The sequence below is a fragment of the Haliotis rufescens genome, unplaced genomic scaffold (assembly GCF_023055435.1).
Source record: "Haliotis rufescens isolate VD_foot unplaced genomic scaffold, xgHalRufe1.0.p SCAF_12, whole genome shotgun sequence".
In the NCBI taxonomy this organism is placed as follows: Eukaryota; Metazoa; Mollusca; class Gastropoda; order Lepetellida; family Haliotidae; genus Haliotis; species Haliotis rufescens.
Genome location: NW_025963802.1, coordinates 12,888,320 through 12,897,927, shown reverse-complemented (window position 1 = coordinate 12,897,927; position 9,608 = coordinate 12,888,320). Strand labels below are relative to the sequence as shown.

The following is a 9,608-nucleotide window of genomic DNA, read 5'->3' as shown; positions in this document are numbered from 1 at the left end:
AATGGTGCTACCTTTCAAGTGTCTTTGGGTACGCAAACGTAGGAGGTATTCGGCTAGGAATTGTGGGTGACGCAGTAGTAGGGTCTTGATTTTTTGCCTCTGGTAGAGGGATGATAAGCTAGAGCTATAGATTTTGCTGCTCTGTGCCGAATAGCCCTTCACACTTAACGCCTTTTAAAGACTAGGTGAGGTGAAATGGGGTTTAACGTCGCAGTCCAAGATTATTGCACTTATATAGCGATGTGCATGTACTTGTGTGTGTTTGTGTGGCTGCTTGTACTAGTCCGGACTGATGCCGATTTATAGTGCTAGCTCACTGAGATACCATGCCGCAGTTGAACATGAATAATCCACTCAGACACAGTATACTGACTCCGAGCCGACCAGTCCTTGTTTTAGCCCCTTAATGCCACGCGCCAGACAGGGTAACCGCTACAGGATCGAACAATGCTCAGCAAAGGTAAAACGTTTTGTAAATCAAATCAGCGACATTCAATCAGTCGATGCAATATTAAACATCGGTCATGTGACAATAGGTTTAACAAAAGTGTTAATGACGTCATATTTAAACAAAATAATACACATCCTCACGTTTACCATCTAGGAATAAATTAATGATAGTGTAACCATATATAGTATACGCACGTTTCTGGGATATTACTTTAAAAGTGAAAATAAATAAACAACGCTCAGGTGCAGTGTGGACAGAGTGTTCCCATTATCTAGTCACAACACGTAAGTCATTGACTAATTCTTGTTGTTAGGATGTAAATATTGTTATTGTGTGAAGATAAATGCACCAATGAACTAGTTTGCAGACGAAACACCTGCAATGTATTCGGGTGACTGTGGCTCGGCACTGATTACACTTCTGTTGAACAAATACATCACTAAGTTGAATGATGTTATATTTAACTAATCACCCCACCCCCCACCTCTCTCTCTCTCCTCTCTCTCTCTCTCTCTCTCTCTCTCTCTCTCTCTCTCTCTCTCTCTACTCTCTCTCTCTCTCTCTCTCATATATTTATATATTTACCCTATCTATCTCTCATATTTTCCCTATGTCTCTCTTCTCTCACTCTCCTCTCGGCGTGACGTGGGGCGGTCGGGTAGCTAGTGGTTAAAGCGTTCGCTCGTCACGCCGAAGACCCGGGTTCGATTCCCGACATGGGTACAATGTGTGAAACCAATTTCTGGTGTCCCCGCCTTGATATTGCTGGAATATTGCTTAAAGCGGGTGTAAAACCATACTCACTCACTCACTCACTCACTGACGTGGTCTTACCGCACGATAATGAATGTATGGGCATTTCATTCTTCTCAACATTTAATCATCTCAACGATAAACTGTTTGCTCAGTTGATAATGGACACAAAGTGAGTTGGTTTAAAACATGAATCAGTCAAGTGTCTTAGACATCACACTTATTTGGCTGATAGACCTGCTTACAAACAAAAACACCGCTTCCAGTGCCCGGAATGTGAACAAGAAAACATGAAATAAGCTTATACATATATTTTTTAAAAACCCATTATGTGCAAATGTAAAGACGCAAAGATTTATCGTGTCTGAAAATTAAAGAAGCGTTTCCTGTACTTCATTGTGTAAGGGCGATGGGGTAGCCTAGTGGTTAAAGGCGTTCGCTGGTCACTCCCAGTGCCTGGGTTCGACTCCCCGCAAGGGGTACAATGTGTGAAGCCTATTTCTGGTGTCCCCCTGCTGTAATATTGCTTAAAGCGGCGTAACACTACATTCACTATACTTGTGTATCGTGCTTAGACCCATGACGCCCACCCATGATTCCCCCTTGAAGACACTCCGTTTGTCTTTTGATCATTTCTTCCTTCCTTGAAGGCGCCCCCCGTTATCTTATATCATTCCTTCCTTGAAAACACTCCTGTTGTCTTTCTATCATTCCTTTCCTTGAAAACACTCCTGTTGTCTTTCTATCATTCCTCCCTTGAAGACACTCCCATTGTCTTTCTATCATTCCTTTCTTCCTTGAAGACACACCCGTTGTGTATCATTCCTTCATTGGAGACTCTCCCATTGTCTTTCTATCATTCCTTCCCTTGAAGACACACCGGTTGTGTATCATTCCTCCCTTGAAGACACTCCCATTGTCTTTCTATCATTCCTTCCCTTGAAGACACACCCGTTGTGCATCATTCCTCACTTGAAGACACCCCCGTTGTCTTTCTAATCATTCCCTCCTTCCTTGAAGGCACTCCCATTGTCTTTTCTATCATTCCTCCCTTGAAGACACCCCCGTTGTCTTTCTATCATCCCTCCCTTGAAGACACTCCCATTGTCTTTCTATCATTCCTCCTTGAAGACACTCCCATTGTCTTTCTATCATTCCTTCCTTGAAGACACACCCGTTGTGTAACTATCATTTCTTCCTTCCTTGAAGACACTCCCATTGTATTTCTATCATTCCTCCCTTGAAGACACTCCCATTGTCTTTCTATCATTCCTCCCTTGAAGACACCCCCATTGTCTTTCTATCATTCCTCCCTTGAAGACACCCCCGTTGTCTTTCTATCATTCCTCCCTTGGAGACACCCCCGTTGTCTTTCTATCATTCCTCCCTTTGAGACACCCCCGTTGTCTTTCTATCATTCCTCCCTTGGAGACACCCCCGTTGTCTTTCTATCATTCCTCCCTTTGAGACACCCCCGTTGTCTTTCTATCATTCCTCCCTTGGAGACACCCCCGTTGTCTTTCTATCATTCCTCCCTTGGAGACACCCCCGTTGTCTTTCTATCATTCCTCCCTTTGAGACACCCCCGTTGTCTTTCTATCATTCCTCCCTTTGAGACACCCCCCGTTGTCTTTCTATCATTCCTCCCTTGGAGACACCCCCGTTGTCTTTCTATCGTTCCTCCCTTGGAGACACCCCCCGTTGTCTTTCTATCATTCCTCCCTTGAAGACACCCCCCATTGACTTTCTATCATTCCTCCCTTGGAGACACTCCCGTTGTCTTTCTATCATTCCTCCCTTGAAGACACCCCCATTGTCTTTCTATCATTCCTCCCTTGGAGACACTCCCATTGTCTTTCTATCATTCCTCCCTTGAAGACACCCCCATTGACTTTCTATCATTCCTCCCTTGGAGACACTCCCGTTGTCTTTCTATCATTCCTCCCTTGGAGACACTTCCCGGTTGTCTTTCTGTCATTCCTCCCTTGAAGACACCCCCATTGACTTTCTATCATTCCTCCCTTGAAGACACCCCCGTTGTCTTTCTATCATTCCTCCCTTGGAGACACCCCCGTTGTCTTTTCTATCATTCTCCCTTTGAGACACCCCCGTTGTCTTTCTATCATTCCTCCCTTGGAGACACCCCCGTTGTCTTTCTATCATTCCTCCCTTGGAGACACCCCCGTTGTCTTTCTATCATTCCTCCCTTGGAGACACCCCCCGTTGTCTTTCTATCATTCCTCCCTTGGAGACACCCCCGTTGTCTTTCTATCATTCCTCCCTTGAAGACACCCCCATTGTCTTTCTATCATTCCTCCCTTGGAGACACTCCCATTGTCTTTCTATCATTCCTCCCTTGGAGACACTCCCGTTGTCTTTCTGTCATTCCTCCCTTGAAGACACCCCCGTTGTCTTTCTATCATTCCTCCCCTTGGAGACACCCCCGTTGTCTTTCTATCATTCCTCCCTTGGAGACACCCCCGTTGTCTTTCTATCATTCCTCCCTTGAAGACACCCCCATTGTCTTTCTATCATTCCTCCCTTGGAGACACTCCCATTGTCTTTCTATCATTCCTCCCTTGGAGACACTCCCGTTGTCTTTCTGTCATTCCTCCCTTTAAGACACCCCCGTTGTCTTTCTATCATTGATTTCATCCTCGACCGTACAATAGTTGTAATAGTATTGTTTTCGAACGCAATGAATGGTAGATAGTCTTCATATTGCGTGAATATGACATCACGCCACTGTCAGCAAATATTCCAGCAATATCGTATTGTACCTCAAACACAGGATTACACTTTAATTTGTACCCTGGGAACATAAACCCAGGTCCTCTGAGAGACAATCGAAGCTTTAAACACTAGGCTCTTTCACCTGGCGATCTTGACAACATACAGTTCAATAATCTTTTTTTGCTTACATGTTACCATCCAGTGATAGAGATATAAATACGATGTTTAGTAAATGAATGGGAAAAAAGTAACTATAAATGCATACAAAATGCTTGTAAAATATGCATGAAAGATAAAAAAACACCTCTGATATAAATTATTGCACATAGGATGCTTGTTAATGAGACACCTGCAGGCACGCAGTCTTCCATACAACCACATGTTTAATTATGAACAAATAAGCGCAAATTGTACATAAATATAGGTAAGGGGTATATCTATAATTTAAATTCAAACACATCTACTTCAGTTCGGTACAAAATAATTATCCCAGTTCATAATCTCTCTCAGAAAATGTTCCAAAAACAAAAGTTGCTTTGCATTTTACACTCAAACCGGGAAGGAAGCGGCGTAGAAAGGTAACAAAAACTGAAACGTTAATTTCAATTATATAACAATGTGGTATTAACTGCTGTGCTAACTTTATAAATAAATAAAAGCATATGAATAAACTCAGATCTCCATCTTAATTATAGACACACATGTTTTGATGGCGGCTAACAATATACAAAGAAGAACATGGTTATTTCATGGTGATATATTTGATACGGGTGTCTTAGTTTGATAACGTTTGTAATGTTTTAGTCAAATCCGAATTTTCAAGGGTATACTTTCTTTATTTCAAAATAAATCAATTGAAAAAGGTTTAAAACGTTTTGTCATAATATATATTTTAATATTCCACAAGAAATGTCCAGACTTTCTCATGTATCGCCATTAAAGGCAAGCGGAAAGTCGAAATGAAATTAAAACGAACAAATGTTTAGTTCACCCTCTGGTCTCTTGTGATGAGAATATCTTTAGCTACTGTTGTCATTTTGAGCCTGTTAACACCTGATAAAATATGTGTATTTCTCCACAAAGTCAGCGCTCTTAAAAGAAAACTTTGCGAACTTTCATCGAGAAGTTTCCCGCCCTATCACACATTTAGCTAGCATGATGTCTGTCCAGTGATTTTAGATGGCCGTGAACTGACCATTCGAGTGCCTGACAAAGTCTCACGCGCTATCTGGGTACACGCAGTTGTTGACTTGCGTCCGGCGAAGTTTCCGTAAACAAATAGGAAATTCATGTTTTCCTCAAATTGTAAAATAAACCTCTGAACTTTTAAGTTTAATTTGTGGAGCACTGGCTCGTACGAACGTGCACTAAGCAGTATTATTCACTTTGTGACCGAAGACCGCTCTTTTCTTGCGTTTGTTTCACGTGCCGAATTTGAAAATAGTGAAGGTGGGACGGGTGCGCGAAGACAACACCGAGGCCCTTTTAAGGTTGTCAATATTTTAGAAGTTTTCAACGTAACTTAATCCAGTTAACAAAATGAATATTTCTTCAAAATTCTGTTTTTCAACAAACTTAAAATATATTATGCTCATGTTAATTTCCAGAGACTATTATCGCAGACATTGGAATTATTAAGGAAGTGTTGTGATAATAAAGTGAATTTTCGTTATCCTCAAATGGTCCCCATGTTATGCATGGCCGTTTGACACCGGAGTTAGCACTTCAAAACAACGCCAAGTTCTATGGTTCATGTGAACCGCTTCATACGGCCTCGACTTTTCCATGGACGTGGATTTGAATAAAGTTTCTCTCACAAAGGATATATACGGATTAAATAACCATCGTTTTAAGGTAGGAACTGTGATTTTATATCATTATAAAACCGTCAATACGACATTAAAGATGCGTTATTTCCAATTTTGTAGCCAAACAAGTTAGTTTTTCTAAGAAAATGCTTATTTCAAACACGTACGATTTGAAATTTGAAAAAAATGAGTTTAAGTACTTTATTAATTATTTTATCATATTTGCCTGTGTATGTAAGTGTGTATCTTGTATTAATATATAAATGCTATAGCAACGATTACAAACTCATACGTTTCAAAATTTAAATCAAAGTTTAAAAAGAGATGGAAATTAAAAGCTGTGATAAGAATCTACTTTACGTTTGATTTTGTGTTGTTGGTTAAAATAATAGTTACCAATACTAAAGAAAATATTACATTCTAAAAAAGGTCATTTGAGGTCACCCTGTCACATCAAGGCCCCGAATTATACGGCTCCAGTCGTCATATCAGAATTAATTCCAGGAATTATAATGCTTGCACGTTAGAGAAACATGTCATATACAACGTAATAATCTTAATAGGTGCAGTTTCGTCACCCAATCCTTTTGTTTTGAAATCTCCGAGTCCACCTTAAGTCAGAGGTAATCAAGGCGTCTGAGAGACAGGGTCTTATGACGGTAAGAGCTGCACTTTGAAGTTAGAATTTTTATTCAACATATTTGTCAACATTTTCATTGCAGTTTAAAACATCCTTTACCGTCTATACTATATTCTGAAGCCTTTAACCATGTATAAAAATCAACATTTTTTTATGTTATGTCGTATGTTATAGCGTTACAGCGTTACGGATCTATTTTTTTGGTCATGTCGTTCATTTAGCGACAAGGTGGGAAATCTATTAATACCGACTCTATATGTTCTTTACTCCGTGCCATGCGTTAAAAGAATTTCACAGCTTAGACATTAACTGAACCACGTTGCGAGGATAAACGGGCTGATTTATTTTAGAACCTTTACTGATTTGAGAAGAACGTTTCTCAAAGTGCTAAAGGTCTTGGATATGGACTGACTGGTGCTTTAATGCTCCATCGGGACTCTCCTGACGGATCAGGTGAGTGAGTGAGTTGGTTTCACGCCGACTTGAACAGCGGTTTCAGGTTCATGAGAGAGAGAGAGAGAGAGAGAGAGGGAGAGAGAGAGAGAGAGAGAGAGAGAGTGAGAGAGAGAGAGAGAAAGAGAGAGAGACGGGGGGGGGGGGGGGGGGGGGGGGTGGATCAGCAATGCCATGCAACTACCCTTGGGATCACTCCCCACAATCCCGACGCCGACTTGAGCAGCGTTTGCAGGTTCATGAGAGAGAGAGAGAGAGAGAGAAGAGAGAGAGAGAGAGAGAGAGAGAGAGAAATCAGCAATGCCATGCAACTACCTTGGGGATCACTGCCCACAATTCTCGATTTGGGTGAGAAAAATGCTTTAATGTATAACTAATACGTTAGTTCACACTGCCTGTAACAACATTCCATCAACAAAACAACAAACAAAGATAAAACTTCCTACATTACACCCATGTGGCAAAACAAACGTGGGTCTTTGGCGCGATGAGCGAAAGCTTCAACCACTGGACCACCCTAAACTCCTTAATAAAATACTGATAATGTAGCAATTATATTTAATGATAATAGGAAATATTTTATATTTATACATATCATATTTAGGAAATATATCTTTGTTATTTCAGATGCCCAAGGTAAAGACTGAGAAATATCTTGGCATATTCCCAACAGTGTGATCAAAATCGATGGACATAAGTATCAATCACCAATCACTAATTGTGTGTGGTCTCAGTACTTACACAGGATCGCGCGAAACTGTACACGCTTTAAAAACCTCCGCACGTTGAGATGTCCCTACTACCAGCGTGACCAGAGTCCAGTAGTCAGGATGACCAGGGAAGAATTTTCCCACAGTTCCTCAGACACTCAGGCAAACCTGGAACTCTCAGAGATAGCTCACCTTACCGAAAATGGGTTCCCTGGATGTGGCAATACCCCTACTCCGGTACCGCCAGGTCCCCGCCATCCAAGCGTCCCCCTCCCGTGTTCACGATATCGATACTCGCGTAAGTATACTGTCTTCTTAACACACGTGCATACAGGTCGCCTGCGAAGATCCGGGGTAGAATAGATCTTCAGCAACCCTTGCTTGTCGTTAGAGGCGACTAACGGGATCGGGTGGTCATACTCGCTGACTTGGCTGACGCATGTCATCGTAGATCGATGTTCATGATGTAATTCTCTGGATTGTATGGAAGCCCTTGATCATTGGAGCACAGCTCGGCGACGCAACGCAACAATGTCCCTTCTAAGATTCAATAAAATTTGGTAGTGTCAGTTGCTAAAAACATATCACCAAATGAATTAAGTTCATATTCTTGTTAATATATGTGGTAGTATGTTTCTAGAAGGGGAGAGCCCCGTGATGATCGGGATTAAAATTGGTATTCAGCAACCCATGCCTGTCGCAAAAAGCGACTAAGGAGATCGGGTATCAGGCTCGCTGACTTGGTTGATGCATTACATCGTATCCCAATTGTGTATTTCGATGCTACTGATGTCAATCATTGGATTGTCTGGACCATACTTAATTATTTACAGAACTTCGTCATTAGTCAACAACAAACAAGCAAGCAAACAATACAATTAACAAAGACAAAAAATGTGTTGACTATTGGTTTGCAAACTCTCCTTCATGTATAGCTTATGTGTGAACGATCGATAGTTTATGTGTATTAATGTTTATACACGATCAATCAGGTATTGCTTAAATTAAATCTATTCGAGTGAATCCCGAACGCCCCAACAACCTATAACATGCACTTTCTTCAAGAAGATTTAGATCGTTGTTGGGGAACAATGCCTACAAACATGAATATTTTATTCAGCCACAGGTTCGTCATTGTTCGGCTGTCTCGTCAGTCGATAACAACTCGTCGAAGTATTTATAGATGTTCTTCTTGGTGCATGTTCGTGTACGATGACATTCCATTCTTATTTAGAACTCAGAGCTAGACACGTACAGAGCATTTAGAGCTTGAAGCTCAAAAATACTTTTAAAATAACTGAAAAATATTTGTAATACAATCTTAAGACAGGGTCCACTTGCACAAAACGTTGTTTATATAGACTTACAATAGTCGTAGCTACAACCCCTTTGTGCAGGTGGACCCATGCAGGTATGTTACGGTTTAATGCCTACAAGCAAATGACGAAATAACTCTCGGTGTATATGGCCATTATATGCATATACTACTCAAAAGAAGTTAAGGACCATCCGATTCTTTCATATTACAATAGTCAATCTGTCATGGAATGACACCCGATTCTTTCGTATTACTATACAGATTAGTGAGTGAGTGAGTGAGTGAGTATGGTTTTACGCCGCTTTTAGCAATATTCCAGCAATATCACGGCGGGGGACACCAGAAATGGGCTTCACACATTGTACCCATGTCGGGAATCGAACCCGGGTCCTCGGCGTGACGAGCGAACGCTTTAACCACTAGGCTACCCGACCGCCCCACTATACAGATTAACTATAGTAAATTTAATGTGAAAGAATTGGGTGATCCTTAACTTCTTTTGAGCTGTGCGATTTGGTGAGGAGGGGGAGGAAGAAGAAGATGATGACTATGATTTTGTATAAATATAAAGATTATATCACTACAGTGCGTTATAACGATTTCGCTCGATTAAACATATTTAATTTAATAGTTGATCTTGTATTGAAAATATTTAACGGTATTTAATTATGTGGTTATTATGTACATGTGTATTGTCATTTATTAGTAATAAAACATATAGTGAAACAATAACAACATCCTG

At 40.9% G+C, this 9,608-nt stretch overlaps 1 protein-coding gene across 2 annotated transcripts in view; it reads left to right on the top strand.

The window, feature by feature from the left end:
• The first annotated feature begins 5,712 nt into the window (after nt 1-5,712).
• Nucleotides 5,713-9,608, top strand: part of LOC124143432 (mucin-5AC-like) — a 29,386-nt gene continuing 25,490 nt past the window's right edge. Inside the window, exons 1-2 of one of the 2 annotated variants that reach the window (XM_048393368.1) lie at nt 5,713-5,791; nt 7,466-7,846. In XM_048393368.1, the coding sequence (XP_048249325.1) occupies nt 7,669-7,846 (178 nt within the window). In that variant the 5' untranslated portion in view covers nt 5,713-5,791; nt 7,466-7,668. Of the gene's footprint in view, nt 5,792-6,752; nt 6,839-7,465; nt 7,847-9,608 lie in introns of those variants that run through there. The other variant, XM_048393369.1, reaches the window with a different exon arrangement.